This window comes from Littorina saxatilis, linkage group LG10, assembly GCF_037325665.1.
Source record: "Littorina saxatilis isolate snail1 linkage group LG10, US_GU_Lsax_2.0, whole genome shotgun sequence".
In the NCBI taxonomy this organism is placed as follows: domain Eukaryota; kingdom Metazoa; phylum Mollusca; class Gastropoda; order Littorinimorpha; family Littorinidae; genus Littorina; species Littorina saxatilis.
Window position 1 is genome coordinate 34,855,601 of NC_090254.1, and position 14,575 is coordinate 34,870,175.

The following is a 14,575-nucleotide window of genomic DNA, read 5'->3' on the forward strand; positions in this document are numbered from 1 at the left end:
CTCATGGTAGAAAGAGTTCCGGGGGGGGGGGGGGGGGGGGGGGGATGCGCTCGGACCCCCCTAGGAATGGGCCTTTGTTTTCTAAGTGACGGTTTTGGAAATTAGTTCAAGAGTAATTTGATGGCCCGGGTTGCACCTGATCGGTCAATTGTCCTTATTTTGATCCAGATTTGTCTTCTTAAATTTACTTTTTGGAAGGTGTATTAGGGGAAGTTTCTTGGCTCAGATCAGTTGAACCAGATTACTCCATTTTCCTTGTTTTTAACCAACATTTTCCGGGGGTGTCATGCCCCCGGACCCCCCTAGAAGGTTCGAACGCTTCCTGCCCTCAACGAAACGCTTCTCGTCGTCGAATTGTCCCAGTAAAGAAATTTTGGAAACTGGCCTTACTGTTATAATAAAGAGAGAACAAAGTCCTACGAAATTACTACATTTAGTCAAGCTGTGGAACTCACAGAATGAAACTGAACGCACTGCATTTTTTTCACAATGACCGTAGTCCGTAGAATGCAGTGAAATTGACGAGCCTGTTTAGCGCGGTAGCGGTTGCGCTGTGCTGCATAGCACGCTTTTCTGTACGGTCTCTTCGTTTTAACTTTCTGAGCTTGTTTTTAATCCAAACATATCATACCTTTTTTGTTTATGGAATCAGTAACCGACAAGGAATAAGATGAAATTGTTTTTAAATCGATTTCGGAAATTTTATTTTAATCATAATTTTTATATTTTTAATTTTCAGAGCTTGTTTTCAATCCGAATATAACATATTTATATGTTTTTGGAATCAGAAAATGATGAAGAATAAGATGAACGTAAATTTTTTATAAAAAATAATTTTAATTACAATTTTCAGATTTTTAATGATCAAAGTCATTAATTAATTTTTAAGCCTCCAAGCTGAAATGCAATACCAAAGTCCGGCCTTGGTCGAAGATTGCTTGGCCAAAATTTCAATCAATTTGATTGAAAAATGAGGGTGTGACAGTGCCGTCTCAACTTTTACAAAAAGCCGGATATGACGTCATCAAAGACATTTATCGAAAAAATGAAAAACACGTCTAGGGATATCATACCAGGAACTCTCATGTAAAATTTCATAAAGATCGGTCCAGTAGTTTGGTGTGAATCGCTCTACACACACACACTGACGCACACACACACACATACACCACGTCCCTCGTCTCGATTCCGCCTCTATGTTAAAACATTTAGTCAAAACTTGACTAAATGTAAAAACAGTTGAAGGGAAGTCACCCGAACGTCTACGGTCAGTAATTTCCCTTGCCTATCGTGTTCTGTGCGTTGTGTGATGAAAGAATCAACACTGATCTTACAGAACACTTTGTAATCACACAATTTGTTGTTTAAGTTCTGTTTCCGGAACCAGCGAGACCTATTTCAACAAAAGTGTAGTATGTAACGGTAGATTTTGGTATCTGTAACAATGTAAAGAAACCAGCATGTGGGAACTTGGTGTGTGTTTGTGTGTGTGTGACTGTGTGTCGGCTGCAAGACTATATATTACGTAATTTAATTACTTTAACGCATATCGATTTTTCTGACACCACTGCACTTTGCTTGCATTTGGTGTTGTCCAGATTTCAGGTTAATGTTATGTGTGCAGTTATGGTAAATTTGATTCACACATTTCATAGGATGTAGACTGGCCTGTTACTAGCTGTTACACTTTACAGTGTTAGTGTAGGTCTATTCAAACTTAGAGAGGACAAGCCTTAGGCCTTTTATTCTGGCATTTTGTTGGGAAAGAATTTTCATGTAAACAGTCTCTGTATATGATCCTGCAAAACTCTGCAATTATGATGATCAATACATATATATATAATTATTAATTTATCCTTGTTTTTATCCCTATAGCCTATAGGTCTCAACTTTGATCTGACAGCCAGACAACAAACGCCACCTTATCATCATGGACCAAGCAACAGCTCAACTGCTGTTTGAACAGGGCGCCTCTCTGGTGTTTCTGGACATGCCTGAAGGGTCAGAGTTTGGCATCGACTTCAACTCTTGGAATGTGGGCGCTGAATTCCGCGGCATGAAGATGATCCCCCCTGGTGTCCATTTTGTGTACTACAGGTACTGAGAACAGTATTTGATAAGGTTGGATAAGATTTATATAGTCCTGTGAGGTTACCCTCATACACATTTGGGTTGCTTTCTCACTGGAGAAAGCGAGCTTTCTCACTGGAGAAAGCGAGCAGCAATACAATACGGTTCTTCTACCCATGTTTTCCTTATTTTTCTTGCATGCGTGTATTCGTGTTTCCAAGCCCTGAGACTTTCGCTGTGAACTTGGGTTCTTTGTCATATGCATATATATATATATGCACGGGGGTGTTCGGACACTGAGGAGAGTCTCAGTCTGCACAAAGTTGACTCTGGGAAATAAATCCCTCGCCGAAATGGGGGTCGAACCCACGCCGATAGCGACAACTGGTTTAAAACCAGCGCCCTACAGACTGAGCTATTTCCCTCCCTAATGTATTGAGAATGATGATAATGACAAAGATGATGATGAGGATGTCAGTGGTAGTGATGATGATGTACGATCAATGATTTCAATGATAAATACTAAAATAGGATAACATTTTAGCTGTGGCTACAAACACAGGGCCCGTGATTTTGATTATATAGCCCTCAGGTTGGATCCATATTGTCACTAAAGGGCTGTAACTCCCGTATACAGACAACGCCGCTTAACTCGAACTCGCTTAACTCGATTTTCCGGATACGTCGAAGTGAACCATTGGTCCTGGCCAGCAGCCTTCTTGTTATCACTAAAATTCTTTCACTTACCTCGACTTTGGATAGCTCGATTTTCTGCTTAACTCGATCTCATGCCCAGGTCCCACCTTATTTTCATCACATCGGTTAGCTTGATCTCCCACTTTTTTTATCTCCATATGACGTCAAACAAGAAGTGACGCACAAATGTAAACGTCATAAGATTATGTCGCAAACAAAACATGGAAAATGTGACCCTCCACCACGAAATGAGTCGCACGTCACCTCGCGTGGTTCTGCGCTAGGCTTATGGGTCACCTTAGTCACAGGCTTATAACTCAAACAGTTTTCACTCTTTTTTAAAACGGTTTTCACCACTGGATTGAGCATAAAAAACTCTTTAGGAACATGTAAAAAATATGAAAATCATGCAAAGGTGACATGCGACTCATTCCGTGGTGGAGGGTCACAAATAGTTCTCAGAGGGAGAGATGGATGGATTGTTTAATTGTATAAACCAGTGAATTGGTTTTTACAATGGTAAAACAAAAGAAAATATACAAAAGCAGCATTTCACGTAATCAAATCAAAAGTATATACATGATATTACACTGACTTGATCGTTGATCGTAACAATTTTTGACAGATGCCTGCTAATAAAGTCAGCATACAAGCACATACAAACACACACACAAACACACACACACACACATGCCGCACGTAAATTTACGTACATATAAATATACTAGAGGAATACCCGGCTTCGCCGGGGTGAATCGCGAGACAGAGACAGACAGCGTGGCGGTTCATCACAATCACCTTTGCAGGCGAAGTCCTGTCAAACGGGATTGAGAATTTTAGAGCTTATTTCTTAGCCCTATATTATCTGTTGTGGCTTCTCAAATGCCAGAACATACAGACAGACAAAAGCCGCTAGACCCCATCACAAACAGAACTCTACAATCCACAGGTTTTTGCCCACACACACACACACAAAGAGAAGCCGTATATATGGTCAAGGCTCTGGAGGTGACTCCAATGAGTGTGACATGCAAGAACAAATTTCAATGTTATTACAAGCTGACAATTTCCTGACAATTTACTAGATATGGTCATGCTAAACTTCTACGAAAAATGTTTTTCACACTTGAGCCATCGTTTAGATGTATTTACAAAAATAATATCAATGTTCAAACATAACATGACGCCATCACAATTTCAGATTCAGGCAATTTAATGATCCAAGAACAAACACAAAGAAATGTTGGTGGTGTTTCTTTATTGCTAGACCACACATCCATCAATACAAACAAGATAAGCAGGTAAGAATCTCTAATTGGGTCAAATACCTGAGCTTGAAATTGCTTAAACATAACATGACACCAAAACACTAAGTCAAAATGCAGCATGGAGTTAAAAGACAAAATACTATCAATACTAAGTCCAAAACAGAAAACATAGATAATGTTTGTGTGTCTCCAAAATATCATAATGAAAATGCTAATTATAGTCATCAAATTAAATCAATAATAGAGCCATCCTTCACTGGATGCTGCGTAATACCCGAAAATGCCAAAAATTAAACCAAGAACACGCCCAAACCAATCATTTTGGCATTAAATAATAATAAAACATTGTTACATGCATTATTTCCTTTGCAAAAAAAAAAAAAAGTGGTTGTGTTACCTTGTCTTTAAATGAGAGGGAAAAAAGAAAAAGTAGCCATGCTTGAACATAACATGACGCCGTGACAAAAGATAAACTTACATCATCTGGAGCTATAGATGCAAATAAAATATCAAATTCAGAAGCCATTGTGTGCATAGCGTTGGTAGCTACATTGCACAGTTAACTGCATAGCCAAGTCACAACCTTAGAAAAGTTATTCTGAAATTAAAACACTTAAACATAACTTGACGCCATGAAACATAACATGACGCCGTGACACAGTCTTAATCAGGCTAAAGTGGCAAAACCAAACATAATGAAAGAACAGGAGGACAGCTATCTACATGCAGCGATGGTAGGTAATTATTAGCCACCAAATAATCTGATGTGTAAACTTAATCTTTTATGTTTGCACAGAAAATTTGCTGTTTGAGCATAACATGACGCCATGAAACATAACATGACACCGTGACAAAAGATAAAATTACATCCTCTGGAACTATGGGTGTAAGTAAGCCATCCAATTCAGATGCCATTGTGTGCACATAAAAGGCTGCTACAGAGCTAAGTTTACTGAATAGGCGAGGGGCAACCTTAGAAAAAGTTTTTGTACCATGAAAAAAATGCCCAAACATAACTTAAGACCATGTTCAAACCAATTAAAAGGAAAAAAATGTATAGTCTACATTTACCTGTACAAAATGCTAGATAAAAAGGAGAGCTAGATGAAAATAGACTAAGAAACTATAATTATTAAACTCAATATTACACTACAACACTGTGACAGTTCAAGCTGACACCGATGTGTTATGTTGTGTTTGGACATGGATCACACTAACTACAACAAAAACGTGGTTTCTATGGGGGGGAAAGTTATTTGAAACAGATAATATCAATATTAAATTCTACATCTGTTTTTCTTTACCAAAAATAAAATAAGTAAAAAACCGAGTGCCCAAACCTAACATTACACCAGCCGTGGCAGCAGAGATCGACTGTGCATAGCGTCAAGTTATGTTTGGACATAAAACTAGCACTCGGCGATCAGACACAATAAGGGTCTACAAGTTCAGACCCAATGATGATGTTAATGCATAGTATTCAATCTGCCACAAAAATTAGTGTATGTTAGAAGACATTTAGTTGAACGAGTTTAAACATAACGCTGACGCCTCGGACTTGGTGTAAAGTTGCGTTTGATCTCCTGCATCCCATAATATCAACCACGTATCTTGTAAATCGCAGTAAATGACTTTTAGGGGTACTTCACGAAGTGATTTCATGAAGGGATGCATCATTGATGGTTGAAAACGTACTTTGCTCTATCAAACCAAAAACGCAACAGTGACACCACATGATCGGCATGAATGCACATGACAAAGCAAAAATTGACAAATGTAGGAAAGTGTTGATGAAAGCACAATTATTCAGACAGGATCTCTAGTTTTATCAGAGAAACAGAACTCAGCACTCGAAAGCCTAATGTGGTCATTACTTCATATTCTATCCATAATTTCGCTGGATTTGCACAAACTCAACAAATGACGCCAAAATAAAAACCTTACCTTTCGGCGTCCATCGCGCGCTTTGTCTTCAAATGGCGCAATATTCTAAATTGGAGTGGTTTTCACTTCCATGCCGGATTAATCTCCAAAATATGGAGTGAAAAATACACATACATTGTTCCTTTTTCGTGTCCAAACGCAACGGTTTGTTGACACCATATCGCTTCCGCAAAATCAATGTAAATTTCTTGCTGCATCAGAGTTTAAAATGTTCGCTTGCTGATTAATCCAAGAACTAAAACATAAAATCTTTCAGATTAGAGGTTAATCACGTGTGTTGGATGCGGATATTTCTTTCAAGTTAACATCGATCGCTATCACCCAAACATGACACCACGCGTTGTGTTTGAGCACGATTGATGACGCTCTATATAAACAAGAAACGAACAAATATTTGACACGCACGTAACGTCAATAGGAATTGATAACGTTTTAAGAATTCGGAAATCAATAAATTGACTCTTGATTCGATCTTGTTATGGTGAAAAATGCCGTCTGAAGTGACACACAGGTATGTCTGTCACGTTTTTCTTCCACCACGATCGTCGATTTTTCATTAAAAAAATTTGTTTTTTAATGACAGAAAGCAAGTTTAACTCATTTTATGCCATCACACGAAGCTTTGATTATATAAGAACAAGTGACAACAGTTTGATTTCATTAATTCTTTATCTTCAACCTTAGAATCGCAGTCAAAAATGCCAACTGGTGATTTCTGCACTCGAGCCACCTCCTGAGCCTTGACCATATATATATGTATATCTATATCTATAAATATATAGAGATAGGTGAGAGTGTATTTTTCGCGTGGCTATAAATTGATTCGACCTTTTCACTTTGACAGTAAGAACAACTTACGGGTGCAAGGGAAGCGTTCTGGACAGCGCAGTGACATTCTAAAAATAGTATCTCAGAAACGGGAATTTGGGGTGAAGGGCGCGAGACAGAGACAGACAGCGTTGCGGTTCACCACAATCACCTTTGAAGGCGAAGTCCTGTCAAACGGGATTGAGAATTTTAGAGCTTATTTCTTAGCCCTATATTATCTGCTGTGGCTTCTCACATGCCAGAACATACAGACAGACAAAAGCCGCTAGACCACATCACAAACAGAACTCTACAATACACAGGTTTTTGCCCACACACACACACAAACACACACAGAGAAGCCGTATATATATATGCATATCTGTATCTATAAATATATAGAGATAGGTGAGAGTGTATTTTTCGCGTGGCTATAAATTGATTCGACCTTTTCACTTTGACAGTAAGAACAACTTACGGGTGCAAGGGAAGCGTTGTGGACAGCGCAGTGGACAGCGCAGTGACATTCTAAAAATAGTAGTAACTTACAACTGAACGGGAAAGCCACACGAAGGAAGGGAGATAAACGCCAAACACTGGAGAAGATAAGGAAGAGTTACTTATAATGGTGAAATGAACACAAAAACCAAAATGAGTTCAGCGCTGCGCGCTGAGAGCACGTGTTGAAATATCTCATCGATGATATTGTGTCCGGGGTGTAGCTGAATACGGTGTCCAAATTTGAAAAAGATCCACCGAGAACTTTGGCGTTGTGATGTGGTGTAGCGGCTATGGTGTGTCGGTATGGGGGCCCGGGTAGCTGAGGTGGAACCAAAATAGCTGAGGTGGAACCAAAATCGGTTCAGCGCTGCGCGCTGAGAGCACGTGTTGAAATATCTCATCGATGAGGTTGTGTCCGGGGTCTCTCTGAATAAGCCCACCAAATTTGAAGCAGATCCATCGAGAACTTTGGCCGTGCATGGCGAATACACAAATACACAAATACACAGATACACAGACACACAGACACAAGTCGTATATATAGATAGATAGATACACCATAGCAAGCAGATTTGCACACATCATCAAAAAAGCCCTAAGAGCCTGCTGAGAGCTGTCCTGTAGATAGACTACGCTGCTTACCTTGATTTTTCGGATACGTTGAAGTGAACCATTGGTCCCGGCCACCAGCCTTCTTTATATCACTAAAAATCCTTCACTTACCTGGACTTCGGATAGCTCGAAGTCTTCCTTTGAAAAATCGAGCTATCCGACGTGTTGGATAACACGAACTTTGCATACCTCTAACTCTTTGGGGGGGCCCCGACGAGATCGAGTTAAGCGGCGTTGTCTGTATTTCATTCACTACAAACACACCAATTGAGAGACTGGACTTTTTTCTCCATATTGAATGATGGTAAAATTACCGTTGAACACCAAAGAAGAAAATGGTCAATGTTTGGTTAGAAATAAATAGTTTCAACAATATTTTCATGTACAGTAACACTTTCTACCCCACCGATGTTGACCAAGTTTTTTTTTAGCCGAGACCAGCTGTGCTGCAGCAGGTCACTCAGAATTGTAGTAACTGTGTAGTAACTGTGTAGGAACAGGCTGGAATGCAGGCGTAAGATGGACGTTACAGGAAGTGACTAAAGCTAACAGTCTGAGCTGGTATATCCGTACTGGTTAGATAGAGCAATATGAGTGGGTACGGATATATCCGTACCTGGGAGACAATGAGTTAACACTCATAAAACTCTTGAAAAGTTTTAGTTTTGAAAATTAAGTTATAAGTGCATAAGAAACCACAGCTATGAATTGTTTAGACTTTTTTATTTTCAGTGCCATAGATCGAGATAAACAGGCCGCCCCAAGATCAGGGTTTTTCCACAACTTCAGCAAACGAGAGATTTTGGTGAAGAAATGGGACCCTAGTATAGAAGGTAAATGTTCTCAGAGCACATGTTCAATGTATGCAGACACACATCTCATTCCTTTCGTTTTCTTCGTATACTTTGTTCCTTGGACATAAATACATAATGCATCAGAATACATAGTCAGTATCAAGGTTCTAAGAGTATGTTAGTTGTTACACGTACATTTACAGCTCTGCATTTTAATGCCCAAGCAGTTTTGTATAAAAGAATAAGTATCTGATCAACAAAGGGAAGTAAGTGCTCTAAAATGCATATGAGGCACACAAAAAAATAGTCTGTTTACGGTAACATAGGCCAAAAAAATAGGGTCAGTAGGTCGGGATTTTTGTTTTCTTCCAAAAAACCATATGTTTAAGTTATTTTGCCAAAAAACAAACTTTAAATTTTTTAAATTTTTTTTTTTAATTTATTTTTTTTCCCAAATGCCAAAAAAAAGTCAAGGGTCGCGCGAAAAAATAGGGTCGGTCGGGATACCGAAAACAGACTAGTTTTATTTTGTGCCTGACATGTGTACTACAGTAAGTTAGAGTTGTTCAGAACCATTCTCCTGGCACCTGAGAGAATATCATTAATTGAAATGAACAAGCGACTTTCATCCTCATCATTGAAATGAAAAAGATATTTTCATCCTCATCATTGAAATGAACAAGCGACTTTCATCTTTTGCATAATATGCAGTCACGATATGAACGTGTAACGATGTATGTGTCTGCTTGTTTTCATTTTCTTTTGGTTCTATTAGCAAACAGTTTTAATATGTTGCCTCAATATTCTTTTTGTTCACAAAGACATCAAGATGGATGCGGTAAGACCGGAGGAGCTGGCAAGGTTTGAGGAGAGCAAGAAAAACATGGACAGGTTTCTTGCACCCTACCCCTATGAAAGGTGAGAGTTCTGTGTGATAATGAGAAGAAAGTCTTGCCATTTTACTAGAGACAAAAAAAACTGAAGGCTGCCATTGCCATAGGTTGTGCAGTGATCATGTTGACGTACGATTTACGTGTAGTTGAAAGTTCAGTTTCACATGTTTGTTTTATTGAAACGCATATGGCATACACAAAATGAATGTGCCTCTTTCTCAACTTCGCATACCGCTTTTGTGCTGACTCATTAATAACCTAGTGTTCCTGAAAGGGACTAAAGAAGCAGAGGCAGGACGCGGCAATTATGGTCTGTTGTATTATGTATCTATTGGTCTGGCATGAACGGGAGTACCGCTAGCGAAAGTACCGAAAGTACTACAAGACACTGTCTCGTCTGAGGATGAAAAAGACATGATGTGAGTACCGCTAGCGAAAGTACTGAAAGTACTACAAGACACTGTCTCGTCTGAGGATGAAAAAGACATGATGTGAGTACCGCTAGCGAAAGTACTGAAAGTACTACAAGACACTGTCTCGTCTGAGGATGAAAAAGACATGATGTGAGTACCGCTAGCGAAAGTACTGAAAGTACTACAAGACACTGTCTCGTCTGAGGATGAAAAAGACATGATGTGAGTACCGCTAGCGAAAGTACTGAAAGTACTACAAGACACTGTCTCGTCTGAGGATGAAAAAGGCATGATGTGAGTACCGCTAGCGAAAGTACTGAAAGTACTACCAAGACACTGTCTCGTCTGAGGATGAAAAAGACATGATGTGAGTACCGCTAGCGAAAGTACTGAAAGTACTACAAGACACTGTCTCGTCTGAGGATGAAAAAGACATGATGTGAGTACCGCTAGCGAAAGTACTGAAAGTACTACAAGACACTGTCTCGTCTGAGGATGAAAAAGACATGATGTGACCTCATAATTTCACACCAGGAGAGGTGGAAAGGCTCATAAAACCGAGAAGGGAAAAAATAGGCACATTGGCACAATTTGTTTAGGCCACAAAAAAAAATAGGTCTGTTTACGGTAACCCGACCGACCCTATTTTTTTCGTGCGACCCTAGACTTTTCTTTGGCATTTGGGGGAAAAAAAAAAAAAAAAAACTTTTGGTGTTTTTTGCAAAATAACGTAAAAATATGGTTTTTTGGAAAAAAAAAAATAAAAAAAAAAAATCCCGACCTACCGACCCTATTTTTTGGGCCTATGTTACCGTACACAGACCTTCTTTTTTTTTGGCCTTATATAAAGAAACGTACAGCAGGGCCTTAATTATTCTCAAAATTTTTCTGACAATGAGGCAGAACAAATTCCACGAAACTATTGCTCCGTGACGCTTTTTTTAGCCTGTCGATGCTGATCACTTGTGCGATAAGCAAACAAAAGTGAGAAACTAACAGTAACGCACACTCACTCTGACATCTGACAATAAGTGTAACAACTTGAACAACCCTCTCAGAAAAGCTAACACAAGATGAGGAATTAGTGCACCAAGCAGAAAATTCCCCAAACCTCCGGAGAATAACATCTGGATGCTCACAACCTCGCTAAGTCCACACAGAAAAACAGTTGCAAAAGAGTTTGTGCATACCGCATTTCAAACTTTAAGGGGCTTGGTAGCTCAGTTGGTAGAGCACTGGACTTGTGATCTGCGGGTCACATTTTCAAATCCGGGCTGGAACAGACACGGGTCAACTTTATATGCAGACTCAGAGACGGTATCCAAGTTCCACCCCTGTGTCACCACTGTGGCATGTAAAAGACCTCGGTCATTCTGTCAAAAGTGCAGATGGCTGATTACAGTTACGCACGCACATACCTAGGTAGCGCGACTCTGTTGCTGCTAGCTTTCCACTGGGAGGAAGCGACCCGAATTTCCCAGCTGTTTGACAATAAAGTAATGAAAATGAAAAGAAAATTAAAATACAAGACATGTGATATATTTTCACTTCTGCATGTTTTTTAGCAGCCTGTAGTGAAGACTCGGCCTTGGACTCAACATTATTTTTATTTTTCAGCTTCAAGAAGTGGGTTTCTCTCACCAATCACATCACACCACAGATCCTCGTGGACCTGCAACCGGAATGTGGTATCATCTGCGCAGTGGCACAGTTCATCTCAGAGGCGAGCACATCCCAGTCACGAAAGCGCAACGCCGAAATTGAGGCCATGGAAGGTGACGGTGGTGACCAGCAGTCGGAGAACAAAACTCGCCACAGTTCTGCGGAAGACAAACTCCCAAGCTTGAAAGCTGCGCAAGGGACAAGAATTCGTTACTCGGAAATTCCCACACAGAAATATCCTGCAGGGGCCAATCCCTCAGAAATCACGAAGTACAGTATAGATTCCTCTTTCCAGTTGGAGACCTTACAAAAGCGCTACAAAGCAAACCCATCTGGCATTCTTGGGGAGATCCAGTTTGCATTCATCTGTTTTCTGGTTGGACAGACCTATGATTCGTTTGAGCACTGGAAGCAGCTTGTGCATCTTCTTTGCACAAGCGATGAAGCATTGCACACCTATCCTAAACTGTTCACAGACTTCATCGGTATGCTGCATTTCCAGATTCGTGAGATTCCAGAAGACTTTTTCGTGGACATTGTGAGTCAGAATAACTTCCTGACCACAACGCTGCATGAGCTGTTCAGTAATCTGGAATCCCAGGATGTAGACGCAACTTTGAGGTCAAGGGGGTTAAAGTTCAGACAGCACCTGACGGAAAAGTTCAAGTGGGACTTCACCTCTGAACCTGACGAATACGCCCCAGTGGTGGTAGAAAGTGCTGACTGATTTTGTTTCAAGTTTTAGTGAAGTGAACAGAACAATTATCCATGTGGACAATTTTTTCTACTGTGTGAAAGAGAACTGTTCTAATCCTCCAACCTCTGCCAGGGCACTTAGTTCCGTTTTAAGCAGCTTTGACAAAATTAGCCTGTAACTGTTCTACGTCCATTTAGTGGTGGTAGAAATTGCTGACTGATTTTGTTTCAAGTTTTTAGTGAAGTGAACTGAACAGTTATCAAAGCGGACATATTTTTCTACTGTGTGAAAGAGAACTGTTCTGAACCTCCAACCTCTGCCAGGGCACTTTATTCTGTTTTAAACAGCTTTGACAAAATTAGTCTGTTACTGTTCTACGTCCATTTAGTATTCTAGCGACCGTGTGAATTGATTCTGACACTTGCAGTTGCATAGACATATTTTGGTTCTTGAAATTCTGTGCTTCTGATTATTACTGTTTTTGGTTGATACTGTAGGTTACACTTTCAAAAATTGTTATGTGAATAAACATAACTTCATCAGCATCCACAGTTAGTGGTTTTGCTTCAAGTTCAATAAAACAGTTTCCTTGCAATCAGAAATTATACGTTTGTGTGTGTGTATGTATCTGTGAGGCTGTGAGGATGCATGTGTTGTGCTACAAGTGAGTCTCTGTGAGTTGAATCATAGCTGCTGTTTGGCACCACTGCTTATGAGGGAAGGGAAATAACTTTTGTTGGAGTCATGATTTGTAGCTTTATTTTGTCACACTGTTTTGAATTCTAAGAACTGTATAGATAAAATTGAAGGTTGTTAGGCACCTGAAGAATGATCGTGTTGTGTTTCTGTGTTTCATTTGTATACAAATAATTTAAATATATTATCAAGCCATCTAAGTGTGTTACATGTACATCAGTGTATTCATTTAAAGGGATATCGTCCATCTGCAACAATGCCTTATTATTTTAAGATTAAACACAAGCACAATATTATAATACTAGCATAAGTCACATCAGCAGTAGAAAATTAATCGAGAAAAACGTTTTACGCAAAGACAATTTCAAATACAATGTGTCCGCGCTGTCTTGGCCGCAGGGTTTCGGCCTCCGATAATTTACTAGTCTTTGTGAAAAAAGTGCAGTGCATTCATTTTTATTCTGTTAAGCCCACAGATTGACTAAATGTATTGATTTTGCTTTACGTGACTTTAACAACAAAATTTTTACTGATGACCTATGATACATTTACATGCACAGCCTTATGGCGACCTTACAAGTACATGTAATAACAAGTAATATTTTGTTGCTGAAAAAGACAAAGTCACTGAGCTTCTGAGTCAGTTCCTTAGGAGACATGCAGCAGAAGTGACAGAATTTGTACGTGACGCCGTTATTTGCATGCATACATATATATGACGTCTTCTTGAAGTTTGCTTGTCTTTTGACGTCAGATAATTCACTTTGGAAGAGAGAGCTAAGAGTTCTTGCCGGGTTTATTTATACCATGTTGTTTTTCAACAACAATGTGGCAGAAGGGGTCTCAGTCGACCAAAAGTGGGTGCATTCCCTGTAGGTGCAAATCCTGTAGGTATTTTCCTGTATACAGGGAATACACCTGGGTGCGTTTCCTGTAGCGTTTGCCCGATCACGCTGAAAGTCACGTGGTGCTCAGCCACATCAGTCAAATGTGATATCTTTCTATTCTTTTCATTAGTTTTCAAAGAGATCCGATTTAGTTTCGTATTTTGTATAGAAAAAAAAAGAAAATCCAGAAAGTCCTTCTGTTGAACTGCAGTTTGGATGTCTATGAAGGGAAGCGACGCTGAGGTGATATCATACTTTAATTCCTAAAAGAAATGCACCCAGGTGCAATTCTCTGTACACAGGAAAACGCCTATCACTATTTAATAGTGAGGTCTAACAAATGACGTCTCACAACGTGCGTAGTCGTCCTTGGCGGTCAAGAAAGCCGCCGCGATCATTGCGCAGACGACACTTCTAGAGGGGTCGGCCCGCTATTGCGTGGGGCCGCTATTACGCGGGGCCGCTATTGCGCGAATCTTTAGGGTTAGGGTTAGGATTAGGGTTAGGGTTAGGGTTAGATTCGCGCAATAGCGGCCCCGCGCAATAGCGGCCCCGCGCAATAGCGGCCCCGCGCAATAGCGGCCCAGCCCCCTTCTAGACCGCCAATATTTTTGGTGCGCATCACGTGCTCCACA

The 14,575-nt window shown here is 40.0% G+C and overlaps 1 protein-coding gene across 3 annotated transcripts; it reads left to right on the forward strand.

The window, feature by feature from the left end:
* Window positions 1-1,256: 1,256 nt before the first annotated feature.
* On the forward strand, window positions 1,257-12,959 carry LOC138978654 (protein AAR2 homolog). Of its 3 annotated transcripts, none has more exons than XM_070351428.1 (5): window positions 1,257-1,412; window positions 1,883-2,097; window positions 8,631-8,731; window positions 9,514-9,610; window positions 11,616-12,959. In XM_070351428.1, exons 2-5 carry the CDS (start codon window positions 1,931-1,933, stop codon window positions 12,385-12,387), a joined length of 1,137 nt encoding a protein of 378 aa, XP_070207529.1. In that variant the 5' UTR covers window positions 1,257-1,412; window positions 1,883-1,930; the 3' UTR covers window positions 12,388-12,959. The 3 variants fall into 3 exon arrangements, with proteins under 3 accessions (XP_070207529.1, XP_070207530.1, XP_070207531.1); XM_070351429.1 differs by having other exon boundaries at window positions 1,276-1,422; XM_070351430.1 differs by having other exon boundaries at window positions 1,292-1,344.
* Window positions 12,960-14,575: the final 1,616 nt, after the last annotated feature.

Bases quoted from the DNA above. Each gene is read 5' to 3' on its own strand.
- LOC138978654 (XM_070351428.1), top strand. From the start codon at position 1,931: ATGGACCAAGCAACAGCTCAACTGCTGTTTGAACAGGGCGCCTCTCTG. The intron at 8,732-9,513 runs GTAAATGTTCTC...TTGTTCACAAAG, and splicing joins ATGGGACCCTAGTATAGAAG to ACATCAAGATGGATGCGGTA. The intron at 9,611-11,615 runs GTGAGAGTTCTG...TTTATTTTTCAG, and splicing joins GCACCCTACCCCTATGAAAG to CTTCAAGAAGTGGGTTTCTC.